Here is a 15,754-nt window from a genome sequence, read left to right as displayed (position 1 = left end):
AAATGTATTGTTTAAACACAAATTAATGTGGTGTTTTCAACAGTATTTACACACAAAATTGTAGACTATGTGAATTTAACTTTTACATTAAATTGAAACCCTGATAAAACTCTCTCTAACCCTAAAGTTATTTTTACCCCAGTCTTAAACACAACAGAGTCGAATCCTAGCTAAACAATTCTGTTATTTGCCACAAAAAGAAATGTATTAGAGAAGAAAAGGAATTGTTACAAAAATGTTTGAGGTATTTTTTTGTGATTTTGTTGTACAACCCTAATAGCCATTAGAAAACACTGCATGCACAGCATTATTTGCTCTTGCAGAAAATTAATACATTGACGGGTTATTGCTACACAAATGCCACAGAGTATCAAGCATTTAATGTATAAATAATATAATATTAACACAAGAGGTAGGTTTCTTTAATCGACCGCTGCCATCAAAATCAACTTCCTAAATAATGGTCAAAATATCTTGGCTACCTGGGAGACTGCTGCCTTGTAAACAATCTTGTATATGCTTTTCCAATTAAGAGTGCCATCAAGATAAAAAATGCCATTATAACAATCATTTTGCAAAGATACACCCAAAGCAAACTAATGTTATGCTGCGCATACTGTGACATTCACATCGCTACAATAAAGTCATCCGTTTCACTTGCACATTAGTAAAAGGGGTGGTGTGATGTTGTTCTAGTGTTCCTGGTGGGTTTGAAGCAGATAAGGACACGGGCACATTTTAATGGATTTGGAGCAGAGATTTTCCATTTGCCTGTTTTTAGCAGTATCCTGGAAGTAGGTAATCCCAAAACCCCGCATTCATCCTCCAGGGACTTTTATAAAGCTCATTAAATCAGTGTTAATCCAAACACCTGTCATCAAATGCTAATTTGCTAAAGCACGCCAGGGAGGTTGTTCGGTATAACTTATTTAACGTCTGAGGTGAGTTTTGTGAATGCAACTCCAGATGCTTAATGCAGTTACAAACAGGGATACTTTAAGGGATAATTCTGATGTCAAGATTATAGATTCAGATCTGTGCAAAATGTCCCCAATAACCTCTACAGTCCCCCAACTCAATCTGTGTTTATAAATTAAAGGGCTCCAATGTAACTCTGTCCCTATTAGACAGATTATAAGATTAGAGACACATTAGAATGCATCTCTAATCCCACCAGTCACGTCAAGACAGTAAGCAAGCCACGGTACAGCTCAAATAACACAGGATCTGTTAGAACAAATGACATTGAACCTGTGCTTAGACACACATCATCACCACCTTGTCATAGTGACAAAATGTCAGGTAGCATTTTGATAGTGATTTCTTCTACACACCAGCTAATTGCAGCTACTGTGATGTAACAGTCACAGTGTGTGCACATTATGCTTGTAAAAGAGCTGGGATTGTGTAGAATATGTTGCTCGGCATGCACATGACCCTGTATGTTGCATGTAAATATCCAATTCTGTGGGGCTTGCCTTTTATAAACTACAGTTCTCTCCCTTTTCTGTTTTGGTGTGTGGGAGCTTCAGTGCTCCTGGGGAAGCAGTGCTTTGCAGCCAAATTGACATTCACTGGAGTGTGCCCCCCTCCTGTCATTTTGTCAACAGCATCACTGTGTGGAGCTCAGCCAAGCAAGACATCTGACAGACAGGCAAATGGGAGTGGTGGACTTCAGCAACATAACACCCTCTTACTGCCCTCTCTGTGCCCAGTGGTGAGGTTCAATGCGCATACATACACTCACAAAGGAAGAAAGGCCATATTTTGTAACCTGGACTTCCTCTTTGCTCTCTGGAAGTTCGCAGCTGTTAAAAATAAATAAATAAATCAGACACAGATTGATCAGTGAGATGCAATCAGCAAGAGGGTGAACTGCATGAGCGGGTTTCCATTTGTTGCCAAATACTAAACCTAACACTAAAAATTGATTGGCAAGTGACAATACCCATTCAGTCCTGAAAGCATCATCTGGAAAGCACTGTTTCAAGGACAAGAATTATGACTAAGAGTACCATTATACAATTTTATCTATTTGTAATCCCAGGCTTAGATTGTTTGGATGTTTAAATTGTCAGTTGTTTTTAAGAAATGGGAGATTGCTAATTTTTAATTAATAATTGCTAATGCCATAAATGCACAATAAAATAGCATTGCAAACAAAGGCAAGAAAGCTCTAATTTAAATATCAGTTTCATAGTGGTCACAAATACCTTCTTTTACCAAAGTCTGTGGATTAATGACATCTCTGACACTTCACTTTTCCTCAAGACACCATTTTTCTTTTGCAGTAAATAAGCAGGAGTCTCAAAAGTGCCATCAAATGCTGTGGTCTGCAGGCATAAAATCCTCAATCAAAATAAAACAAAAACATTTATGAGACAAACTGCCACCATGGGCACCACTGAATGGCTTCTCTGTGCTAAATGCCGCGTGTCACTGCAGAAATCCTTCCCTTCTAAATACAGACTGAACACCTCACTTATCAGTCAGGTGTCATGGCAAAACACTGGAAAAACAGGGCGATAGGGGACTCAAATGGAACCAGCACTTGTCAGCCAGGATGGATCCTGACACCAGAATATGCTCAGGAAATGATTAGATAAAAATAACAGAATCCGCCTGGGCGTCTTCGAGGAGGTGTGCTGGCGGCTGATAAAGGATTCAGATTTATGTAGCCTTCACCAAAAGAAGTAGATATTATGTTTCTTGAAAAATGGTACATTGGAGCTTGGCTGTGATATACAGTATACCCAGCATAGAGCACAGAACAAATATGGAGGGGTTAATAAAAGACAGGAAATTAAAGACACAGCACCAGCTTCGCAGCTCTATGTGATATCTTCAGAAATCAATTTCAGCTCATGAACGCAAGTTTTGTTTGTTCCTGAATATTGACAGTACATCAGTCAGACATTGTCTTTCTGATTTGTGCCATATACCAACAACATGCAGATTGCCTATGCAGATACTGTGGCTGGTTTGTATATAAGAGGAAAGAGCTTAGTAATCAAGTGGGCAACTCACATCAAAGATGTTTTGTTAAATTATGCTCAAGACCACTGACAGCTGTAGAGTAAATTCTGGCAGCTCAGACACTCATCCAATCCCTGCATTCAACACTAATCAGACCTCAATTACTCAATGGCATGGTACCTACGTGAAGGCTTACACATAGTCCACTGTACTGCGCAAAATTAATTTCAAATTTGCTTCAGTCTCGACTGCAATTACCAATAAGGGACAAATGTCGCTAAAGAGTTTGAAATGGCCCACAAGAGTTCAGAAACCAAATTGTACGCAGACACTAATCTGAAGGGTGGGGGGGTTGTAAATTTAATTTCCAGAACAGTGTAGGCCTACTACTGTATCGCTACATCCACTTGGCAGTTTATTAGGTACACCTTACTAAAATAAATGCAGTCAAAAACAAAAGTCCTGTAATAAAACAGTCCAAATCCCACCTTTATGAAGTATTTGTTCAGACTGTTTTAGAGAGCGTGTTGATTCAATGGATTTATTGTTGATCAACTGTTGATCAAAAACACATATGTTCATCGAAGCATTTGTAAATGCTTTTATTGGCACATGCATTATCTCTGGTTTATACTATATGTACAACATGACGGGTTGAGATTCATTATTGAATCTAGACAAAACTACTATATTGAAAAGATTTTAATGTTGTACTTATTGTAATATATATTTTTCCATTTTTATAAACTCACATGATGGACTGTAAATACATCAAGCATCCTGTTAAAAACACTATAGCCTAAAATGTTTTGAGAATACAGTATGGTAAATAGGGACAACCTATTTAATTTTGGTGGATTTATACTAAATATCGACTGGTTGTATTCTCTGAACCTGCCAAGTTTGTGAAGAGAATAGCCTGAAAAATACTGTGGGAGGTACTACATTGTTTTACCCATTAGCACTTCAGCTGTGTGTGGTTTGTAACTCTGTGGGAACAGGATGTTATTGCATATTAATATTTTTGCATCATACTTCTGAAAGCAGATACCTATCACGGTTTAATACAATGTTCTCTGCAGGTGTTGGTGTATTTCTGTTTAGGGGAAAAAAAGAAAAATTAATTGAAGACTTCGACCCTGAATTCATAGCACATCTGTCTGACTGGACAGCATTATTTTGCACAGCTGCATGGGTTCCTGGTAATGTGCCCAGCACTTCAGCTGGAATATATTTCATGTCACATCTCCCTTTGTTTACTTTGAGGTCTTTGTGCATTGCTAATCATTCATAAGCTTTTAAGTCTCCGGGCAACCTTTGTTGTAAGCAACGAATAAATGCTGAGACTTTTTGCTTAGATTCCACTTGAACCATCCATTTAAGCATTAAATCTACATTACCTTTTACCCTTCTTAAAAATGGGTGGTTACTGCTAAGGAAAAGAAAACATTTTATGCCAGTATTTACTAAAGAAGGGTGAAGATGTTTTTCGAAGATGAAAATCCGGTTTGTATGAATGTCAGACATCTTTTAAATGCTTCAGTGGCTTTTAAATATTGAGAAATTAATAAATCCCTATCATTTACTTTTTCATGTAAATGATTTACATTTACTTTTTCATGAAAAAGATTGGGGAAATAATGAAAGAGCAGCAATTAATGACAGCTTTTACAAAACAGTACTCTCACTAGACAGCAACAGAAGCAGAGGACAGACAAATATGCAAATAATAAATTACAAAATAAATATATTGATAAAAAAGAGAAACCACAGTACTCTCTCCGCTTTTCTTACATGATCTAAACATTTTGTGTAGATCTGTGTTATTTATAATCCCCATCTTCTGTTCATGTCAAAACCAATATCTCCACATTCTCTGATCGCTCTAATATTTTTTTAATGCCTCCAAGCACTTCTGGTTCATTCCATAGTGAACCAATTAAACAGAAGAAAAGAATGGCATCGGGGAATGGATTGCTGGTGGCAGTCTAATGATTAGAGAAGTAGCCTATGACTGAAAGGTGAAATCCAAGAAAGGCTGAGAAAATCAAGGGAGGGAAGGTGAACATGTAACCCCAGTTCTATCCCCTATTAACTACTGTAGATGTAGTCTTGAGCAAGCACTAAACTTGAAGACCATCTGTGAAGGGCAGCTCCCCAGTGTGAAAGAGTATAACTTTATGAATGTGAAACACGCTGTTGCTGAGAAAGACAGTGTCTTTCCTATCTGAATAAATAAAGAATAATAAAGAAAAAAAACATTGGCAGCCGGATAAGGAAAACAAGATTATTCAAATAGTAGGTAACATTTTCATCTTCCTCAATCTGAATGACATTATGCTTAAAATTTAAACTCTGTACTGTAGCTAGTGTAATCAATGAATTCCCCAAAGGACTTTTACTCTTTATCAGGAGTATATTTTCACAAAGATTCAACTGTAATAGGTCAAGAAAGCGTGTTTCAAACCCAAAACTGAATATATACTTCACTGTTATGATTCTGTGAAGATTCAGATGTTACCTGTCGTGGGGGCTCAAAGTCAAAATTAATGTCTAAACTGAACAACCGGTGCAGTGACAAGAATAAGTACAAATAAAAAGCATAGACCTTCTATGAAATCAGACTGGACTGAGACAGATGTCAGATTCAAACTGAATGAAATCATAAAGCGTGGAAGATAAATGCACTTTTACTTAAATCTAATGCCAAGACTGACATCTACATTAATGAACATAGGAAAGGCCCTGGACCTCAGTCTACATACATGAGCAAATAACTGATGCGATTTTAGCTTCAAAGGGAATAGCTGCTCGGCAACCATCCACTAAAAACAACAGAAGCATTTTATATTGTGACAAGGAATGGTGCTCAGCATTTGTTACAATGGTTATACATCTTGCACTTCACTGTAAAACAAAAAGCCAAGCCTTCCACTAATGACTCATCACTGAAAGAACATGAGCATCATGGTTACAGGGACCGGGCAATTAAGTGCCTGCCAATTACAAAAGTGATTGTGACAACTAAATGGAAATATATATACTGACAGCAGCAAAGGAGAAGTGCTTGTTGATACAGAAATAAAGATTCACATCAAAACTATAGCTTTCTTAACTCAACAGCTATATTACATTTAAGGTGCAGAGAGAAGACAGCAAAACAATGAGTATAAAAAAAGCAAATTAACAGTAACAGAAAGTGGAAAAGAAATCTCATAGGATACTAGTGCTTCTTTTGATAACAGTTGTGATATATCAGTGACATTTACACTATTTTACTTGTGCTTAGAGTAATCGGTTGAAGCAAACATTGAATAGGATAAATATAATGTCATATTTCAAAACAAAAGCCCTGAAAGCTTCAAATCCTAGAGGTCCTATTGTGCTTTTTGGCTTTTTCCCTTTCCTTTATTGTTTTAATGTATATATCCTTTAAGTGCATGTAATAGGTTTGCAAAGTGAAAAAGCCCTAAGTCAATCCCAGAGGCAGTTACCATCTCCCACAGAAAACACTGTTCCTGAACTGCCTGAAAACAGCCTTTACTTCCATAACCTACCTGCGTCACTACATGACACGCGTCATAATACTCACCTAACGGCTAGTGTGGCACACCCTCAAAAACACTGGTGGAGAAACACACTGCACAAACAGTGACATAACATCTGTTAGATGGAGGGCCAGAACCCTGACTCTGAACCAGGAGATCGGGGTTTGTGTCCCACGTGAAACCAAAAGTCAACATTAAATATTTTTATTTAGGCAAGTTATGTAAATTGACGTAAGAGATGTTAGTTAACTTATGTGTTAACTGACGTACGTAGTTATTTTAAGCCAAACCATGATCTTTTCCTAACCTTAACCTAGTAGTTTTGTTGCCTAAACCTAACCAAACTGCAACGTTTCATGACTTTAATAAGGCGCCGTTTCAAAATGGCGATGTTTCAAAATGCTAGCGTTTTATTTTGAATGTCTAACCGGACGTTGCATATTTATTGTTGCTAGTTTTATTTGCCTTCAAAGAAAAATAACACTCAAAGCTTTGTTTTGAAATATGATATAATCATCCTATCTTTTTCAGGCTAGTTGACAAAAGTTCACTTATTAAGAGGGCTCAGCTGCTTAACTGCGGCGACTCAAGCTTGCGAGCTAATCATCATAATCTTTAAAATGATAAATATTTCTTAGACACTGCACATTGGCTGAAAAATTGGCTCACCAAAATGTATCTTCAGTGATTCCAGCTTTCTATGACCTAAGTCATATCAGCAGCTGCAAAACTATCATCCACTTGGTTTTATTTTGGCTTGAGCTCCTGTCAATAGTTGTAATAACCAATAAAAGCAATATAGATTAAAGCTGATTAAATGTGTCCAATATCAGTTTTCCAGTATAAAAACAAAAACACAGTGTAGGTTGTCCTGCCAATATATACATTTTGAAACAGCATTAACAGAATACACTTACCACTGAGAAAACACTAATGAAGTTGTACTGTTGATATAGTATATTTTTACACAAGTGTAAAGTAGTGAAGTGCATTAGTCTGTAAGTGTTATATGCAGTGAAGCGAGTTTAGTTTCTAAGGCATGTTAGTTAATTGAGGAGAATGATATCTGAAGATTCTCAGACATCCAGGTCATAGTTATCCAAGGAAGGTTCAAATCAAGGTCAACCGGACTGGTTGAAGATACTTGAAGAGGTTTCACTGTTGATGATCACCTTGATAGCAACCCCACATAAGGTTAAACGGCAGGGATTCCCTGCCAGTCAGTCAGAATTGAAGAAGCCACTTGGATAAGAGGTGAAACATCTTCAAGTAACTTCAACCAGTCCAGTTGCCCTTAATTTGAACTGTCCTTGGAGGAGAATTATAGTTTTGTTTTAAGCTTTTTAACATCAAGTTAATGGCAGGTCAGAATTGTTTCACTGCATAAGTCAAGCCAGTATTAGGCTCACTGTTCAGTTGTTCATAAATATTTTTATAATTTGTGATAATTCGTCAGTCATATCATCCAAAAGATGCTTGTTTTTAAGCCTAGCATATATTCTTTGCTTGTATGCCACATTAGAGGATGTTGCTATTCCCTGATAAAACTTTGTAAGTAATATGTGACACACACTTTCAGAATAAACACTGGTGTCATTTCAAATGTCTTCTGAGAGCAATGAGAGCTACAGCACAGTACCTGAAATGTGGCCTTGAATATAAAACGTCTGGCTACTCTTCACTCTGCACTGATCGTGGTCCTTTTAATTAATTTCTCATTTGTAGGAGCCACCCATGGTTCTGTTTATTGTAGCCCACTTCATTACTGTCATGTGGCCAATGTGGTTCACCATGGTGTGACCATTACGCCATGTCCTTTGAATTTCAATTATCATTCAGTCTGATTTGTACTGAGAACATTTACTGGGCTGCACAAATATAATTTTTTCTCATCTTGAGGAGTCAAACCGCACCCCTGAAAGTCATATGTATAATAATTTCTCTGCAATAGATTTAATTTGATGGCATGAAAAACAGATTGCAGATGGGTAATCATGCTCATTTTTGCTCCAAGTGATTTTCACCAATACAAATGTTTTGTGTTACATAAGCTCAATCGTGATACAGATCACTGCTGCACATTAAAAGTCACCCAGAGGTTGCCTTTGCACGAGTAAGTAAACAGATGTCCATCTTGTAAGGGGAACCATCCCTCCAGCCACAGACACTTTAACCACTTTCCACCAAACAGCTGCTCTGCAAAATGCATAAATGTTTACGCAAGGGTGTCATTTCCAACATGCTAGGCTTCAACGATGTCTTTCAGTATAACTAAACCACCAGTTCATTTAGATAATGATGGAGCTATCACTCAATAACAATCAAGACAAAGGGATAAACAGCCAAGTCCCACTTGAAGAAAGAATATAGAGGCGAGCTCTTCACTCCACACTTAGTTAGGTAAGCCTTATCTGTTCAAAATAGTTGTTCTTTCATTACCCAAGTGCTAAATAATGCCCAGGGATAAAAGGCGGATTGTTTTCACTTAGTCATTATCCCCGCTAACCATTTGCAGTCCATCAATATATAGACTGGCATTACCATCTCCCACAGTCAATAGTTAGGTCTAATTCCACATCTCCTCCTCACTTGACCTCTAGTCAGTTCTCATGTGTGAGTTGTTCAGAATTGTTCAGTATAAGACAATACTTGTGAACAACTTGACTCTGTATACAGCATGTGTCTACTAGGCATTTTAAAGTGCAAAGCAAAAGAAGATTCAGACAGTGAGTGATCCTTCAATGAAATATCAGGCAGAGTTTCTCCCTCGCTGCTGTACATCTTGATTAAATTTATTCATTGTCACTTGTAAGAAAGTATTGATTGGATGTAAATGATGATCTGTGGAATGTTTTCAACTCAGCAAACATATGACAGACTGAGACAAAGAAAGCATCTGGGGGCTGAGCACCTGTTGGGCTCTTTCAGAAACAGTGGCAGTGAAAACAGTGGCACAATGAGACGTTGATCTATTCCTGAAAACAGTTAATAAATGTACAAATACTGACGTTTCCTCACACATTACATTTATCATTTTAATATAAACGACTTAACATGTGCTTTATTGCTTGAAAGTGTCATGAATGGATATAAGGACAACACATTGTTATTACAAAATGTTATAATACAAGGGAAATGACCATGGTCAACAATATCATGTAGTATTTATTATAATGTTTACCCGGCTCCATTAATAATTAACACCTCATCTTCCTAATCTTCCTTTTCATGTCTAACCCCATGTAACATTAAAGAGATACTCCATATAATTATAATGTGCTCGTATCCACAGGCAGATGTTAAGATATAAAGCAATGTTGCTCTATGTCTGCATTCTATGTATAATCCAAGGCTCTCTGTAGTCCTTTTAATTGCAGTCCAAAATACTCATAAATATTTCATGTCGTGGAGATCCCACCAGATATCACCGTTTCCAAGAAGAGTCTGCTAAGGTAAGAGACATCAAAGATAGTGTCAAGAAAATGTGTCAAATATGTTTCAAGAAATGCTCTGAAAGGGAATATTTGAAAGTGTAAAAAGGTGGAGCTGTTTGATCTGTATAGAGAAGAAAAAAACAGCCAAATGCAGAAGAGCAGTCTTACTGTAGTAGCCTCCCAACCCTGACCCAGTGGTGGACAGTCATATCTCATGAGACTAGTGTCAATGCAGCCTTGGGTTCTGCCTCAGTACCAATTGATTTCTGCAGTGACACATAGCCCTGCACCACCATTATGTGGCCTTGGTAATTCACTCAATTCATTAAAATAAAATCCTTCTTAATCAAACTCTCATATGACCAGGAAGCGGCACCAAAATAGTTAATTTTACAAATGTTATAGAGATTATAAAAAAGCATGTTCTATAATGTTCAAAATCGTGATTTTGTGTATTCCTTGTAAAAAAAAATTCTTTAATGTATATCCATGTTTTAGCATTCATAATAACACTGACAAAGCAGAATTAAGCGCAGACCAAAGGCTTAACAAAATGCTGCTATCACACATAAAAAAATGGTTCCCATTTCATTAATTCTTATTCCTTAAGGCGACTCTATCAGGTCACACAATGGATGTTGCAGTTAACATAAGAAATGGATTCTCTCACGCACTACTGATGTGATGATAGTGAATCAAGCAAAGCAAGGCAGAGCAATACGTAGACTAGACAGCTCAAGTCACAATTCATTTTCCTGCTGCAGATACAGCTTACAGTCAGTCTCTTCAATGTTACACTATTACAACAAAAAATGAGGATGTCACAAAAGATAAGCTTTGTCTGGGCCCATGACCTCCAGAATACCAACAAAAATACAGGTGCATGAAGAACCAATCAACTCAAAAAAGGATTTGAGGACAAGCAAAATCTGCCTACAGTATTATATTGTTCCATGGCCTTGCTTGTGGTTTTGAGGACCAGAAATATATATATATATATATATATCATGTAATATTAACTTTAATATCACAAGTCAGAAAAATGTAAAACTCCTCAAAAAGAAGACACATAGCTGCTAACAGTTACTTCATAAGTTAATAATAAACACTTAAGTATTCATAAGTGTCCAGAGAATGACTGTATTGCAGCTTAAAAAACAGCTACATGTGTTTTGTTGTAGGCTAGCTCTCCAGCTCACAGAGTAGCTGTAGATTTCTATGAAGTGGACGAAACACATGCACATGTAAACCAGATAGACTTTCAGATAGACCTTAATTATGGAAGTGTTGAAGTGACATAAGTGGGCTGCTTTGGCTGAGGGTAGAACGGTCGTCCCCTTAAAGGAAGGTTGGGAATCCGAAATTGCTCCTGGTGGCTGTGCCATCAGTGTGTGAATGAGTTAATTTCTGTTTCTGATGAGCAGTTGGGTCTTTGCTCATAGGTGGGTGAATGTGATGTAGTGTAAAACACTTTCAGTGGTCGAAAAGACTAGAAAGGTGATATACAAATACAGCCCATTTACCATATGTGACAGTTCATTCGGAATTGGAGACGAACCCGGAAAATGTTCAGACTGTAGATCACCGAACCCGGTGGAAAGCTCTCAGAGCCTAAATGTGTACGTCCGCACTGTGCTCCAACAAATAGAAGCGACAGCTGCAGAAGAAGCTCTTGTTAAGTGACCTCTCTTGAAGTGTCCTTCTTTACTGTACCAAAAAATAACTGACAGGTGGTGCAAAAATGAGATGCAATGGTGGTGCAGTGGTTAGCACTGTCACCTCACAGCAAGGGGTTCTGTATATCATTCTTTGTGGAGTTTGCATGTTCTCCCCATGTCTGTGTGGGTTCTCTTCATGTTCTCTTGCTTCCTCCCACTGTCCAAAGACATGCATAGGTTAATTGGTGACTTTTTGCCCTTAGATGTGAACATGTGTATGACTTCTTTGTGAGTTAGCCCTGTGATGAATGGGCAACCTGTCCAATGACAGCTGGGATTGTCTCAAGCCCCTTCGCGACCCTGCACAGAGTTAACTATACTACTGACTACGGCTGCAATAGTGCTAACCCAAAAATAGATTACACAGTATTTAAACCAAATAATAACACAAATTGGAATATGAAAAAGAACAGTTAAATGATATACAAAATTATAACAATACTTACTCAAGGATTAATTTACTTTGGTAGAGAAATTTTGAATTAAATAACATTTTATCGCAATGAAAGTAAATATAAAAACATTGAGCCCATTGAGCTACCAGTAAATATTAATATATCTGAATGAAACTTCTCACAGTTACTATGCAACTTCTCACAGTTACTATGCATCATAAAAGGAACAGAATGAGGGGTGGGACCTGGAAAATGCCATTACATTGAGTGGCACCCTAAAATGTATACATATATATATATACAAAAATCCTAATACGCTAGTTAATGACCACTGGCTATTAAAGGCATAGCTAATTCTGTATATTAGTCAGCAATAAACATTGTTATGGCATTAGTTATTTATTTGGCACATTCCAAATGTGTAGAAAAGGCTACCTGAAACTGTGGGAAGATTGAATTGCCTCCCACTCTGTTTTTGTTTTGTTCCGCTAATTGAGACATGCGCGGAATGCCGTTGTGAATTACATGTTTGAAGTATATCCACAGACATACGTCAACTGAACAATGTTAGCATGCCACAGCTAATAGACAACCACTGGTGCACTGGCACAGCTTTCTGGGCAAAACTCATTCTCTAGAATTTCTGTTCCACTTGTGCAAGTAGTATACATAAATAGAATATTTTGACAGTAACAAAAATTTTTGGGTCACAGGGCGTACCGAACTGAGGAAGTCGCATACCGAACTGAATATCATATACATGTACAAAAATGACTGTAGAGTTCAATCAGCACCTCTCTGACACAATGTCAAAAAACTATTTATGATAAGCTTTAAAGAATGGCAGGACTTATTTCAAGGTTGTTTTTCTAGCATTTCAGTTTATATTTGAAGCAGCCTACTGAAAAAGATATTCGAGCAGAGTTTGTGTCACAAAACCTGTTTGGAACATTTCCTGTTTGGAACATTTCTTGTATCTCTAACTTGAAATCATAGTCATTTGTTATTTAAATCCCCCCAATGTGTTGCCATTTATTCCCAATCACAGCATTCAAGATTAGCTGGTCATAGCTTGTGCTTCCATCTGCCACATCTGCAAGGACGGCAGATGGAATCTAATCTGTTTAGGACCTGGTGTGTATGTTTAGTTGTGTTTTCCAATTTTTTTAAATAAAACAAGGTTCGGCAGGTCACAGATGCCAGGAAAGCCCTCTACCCTTAACAAACACAACCTTCCAGGCACATCATTTTTTATGTTGAATTTAGAAACAAACTATCTAATAAAACACTGATTATATCTGTGTGTTCTGGTAATTACTTTTCATGACATTCCCCCTCAAGAGGTAGCATACAATCTGTGCTGACCTGCCAAATTACTACAATAATGCCTCCCTCTTCAATTAGCACACAAAAGATTACCTCGAAGGCTGATGATGGTAACGACTATTTAAAAATAAACCTTGAGACACACACTATATTTTAATATATCAAACTTAAACAAGAGAATGATTAGTTTCATAGTTTAGAAAATAGCTAAACAAGTCTATCTGTATGCACAATAAAAAAAACAAAACAATGTTAACATAGAATGTTTCCAAAGGTGTTGCCTGAAGGTTATTTATGCATTTGCCTTATGTGAGCATTAAAATTGTAGGTGTATTAAAGGTTGAGTACTTCATTTGCTGACTACTAAATGCTAGAGGTTAATACATCCACACATCCCCTAGTTATATGACTCATATATCATCAGTGTACCTTGACTTCTTTCTCTACTGTAACTCTTGAAGCAAAATAAATAATTCACATAGTAGCCATTGATGTGTTTGGCGTCACACGACAAAATGTAGATATTTGTCCATTTAGTTAATATCAACAACACAAAGTTCAAAGCCATCACTCTCTCTGTGCATAAATTACTCAGTAAATGCATTTAACTAATTCGCCAAGACATGATGGCAACAGTATCAAACTATTTTTGGGCACTGAGGACAAAAGGAAAGGCAAGTTTTATAATGCATGCCTTCCTGCGTGTGATGTCTCCGTGGTATAGTCAAAGCCCTGAATTTCCTCTCACGGCTCTCATTAAGGCAGTGGTGTCAGGCACTGGCTGAGAAGAAGGGCGATTTTATCAATGGTTTAATTAATCATCAAAACTCCCTGCTCTACACATTTCTCTCTGATCCATTCTTCTTGCCCTCCACCACTCTTTCAGCTCCTTCCAAAGCCGTTTCGCACAAACACACACACACATAAATATAGAAACACACACCTGCTCTTTTTCAAGACACTGCAACACAAGTAGCCTTGTCCTTTCTCTCAGTTCCCCTGACTTTAACTTGCTCCCTCCCACACCAGCAGGCAGCAAAAGTCCCAAAAAGCAATGTCACCACTATTCAGGAGGCATCGCATTCAGTGAATTACCACCACAAAAGGACAACTGTTTCTCAGCCTGCCCAGAACTGAGAAAGATAATAGCCTAGTTCAACAGATAAGCCTTTCCTTCCTCCTTTTAAGTCTTTCCGTTACCAATATGCTTAGCAAATAGAGAGCATCTGCCAGGAAGCATTAAGGCTTCAGTATTTCGCAGTACTGAGAAGACCTTCAGATTAATAATCTAAGATTGCCCGTTGTATCCTTTGAACCTATACCCCCTTTTGTTTCAGAGTAGCAGGATGAAACTGACAAAACAACCTCACTCCTGTTATTTATCACTTACCGGGTGTTGAGGCTCAAAGCTGGACAGAGAAGCAGTAAGCAAATAGCTTGGATGAATTTCATAGCTGTCTCACACTCCCGTTCCTTCTCCCTTCTCAGATGCTTTTTGCCTTTCCCCCGTGTCTCTCTAACCACTCTCTAGCTCTCCCACTGGCTGCCTGGGATTTTTAGCGCACTCTCATACACACACACACACACACACACACACACCCCCAGACACACAAGCAGCGAGGCAGACAGATGCAACACAGTGGCTCGGCGAGAGGGAGGATCTCTGGCTTTAAATAACACAGGGACATGGACCGACTTGCTAATGGAAAGGAGCGGGTGGGGCTGAAATCAAGAGAAGGAGATGTGGGAGTGATATGATGTCAGCGCCCGTGCAGCTTCAGCTATTGGTGAGAGGCATTCTTGCCATTGTTTGGTGCCGGGTGTTCCTCCAACAATATACCTCTCCATTCATTTTATTTTGCCTGTTTACTACCTGCAGTTTGATACTGGGTGGAAATACAGCAAAACGGGTTAACAGTTCAGTCACAGTGACAGTTAAGTTAAGGCAAAACACTAATCGATTTTAAGTAGGGCTAAATGATTTTAAAAATAATGCTAATTCCATTATTAATTATAAATAGCTTTATTAACATATTGCAGTTACAATAGGTTGTGCGATATTAGAGGGAATGATAATCTTTACAGCAAAACAAAAACAGAACAATATTTTATTTAAAATGATATTTTGCTTATAACAATTTGAAAATTGCAGTAGGCCATTTTGCAATTTTGACAGAATTTTGAAAATTTTAAATTTTATGTGTAATTTGTCAAGAAGCTCTGTATTTAAAAGACCATTAGGGTGTTAGTGAACAAAGAAATAAAATGAAATAAAAGAAAAATTAATTAATGAGTTAAACAATAAACTGTGATGCGAAGTCTTATTTAAATGGTTCTCTTTGCTTTCATCTCTGATT

The 15,754-nt window shown here is 37.6% G+C and overlaps 1 protein-coding gene across 1 annotated transcript in view; it reads right to left on the bottom strand.

Moving 5' to 3' along the window:
- The window catches only part of luzp2 (leucine zipper protein 2), a 163,528-nt gene extending 148,633 nt beyond the window's left edge, over positions 1 to 14,895 (bottom strand). Inside the window, exon 1 of the mRNA XM_046032818.1 lies at positions 14,788 to 14,895. Within this exon, the coding sequence (XP_045888774.1) occupies positions 14,788 to 14,849 (62 nt within the window). The 5' untranslated portion in view covers positions 14,850 to 14,895. The remainder of the gene's footprint in view (positions 1 to 14,787) is intronic.
- Between the last annotated feature and the right edge of the window lie 859 nt (positions 14,896 to 15,754).

This window comes from Micropterus dolomieu, linkage group LG20, assembly GCF_021292245.1.
Source record: "Micropterus dolomieu isolate WLL.071019.BEF.003 ecotype Adirondacks linkage group LG20, ASM2129224v1, whole genome shotgun sequence".
Lineage (NCBI taxonomy): Eukaryota > Metazoa > Chordata > Actinopteri > Centrarchiformes > Centrarchidae > Micropterus > Micropterus dolomieu.
Note: the sequence above shows the minus strand (reverse complement) of the source record. Positions and strands in the feature narration are given on the sequence as shown.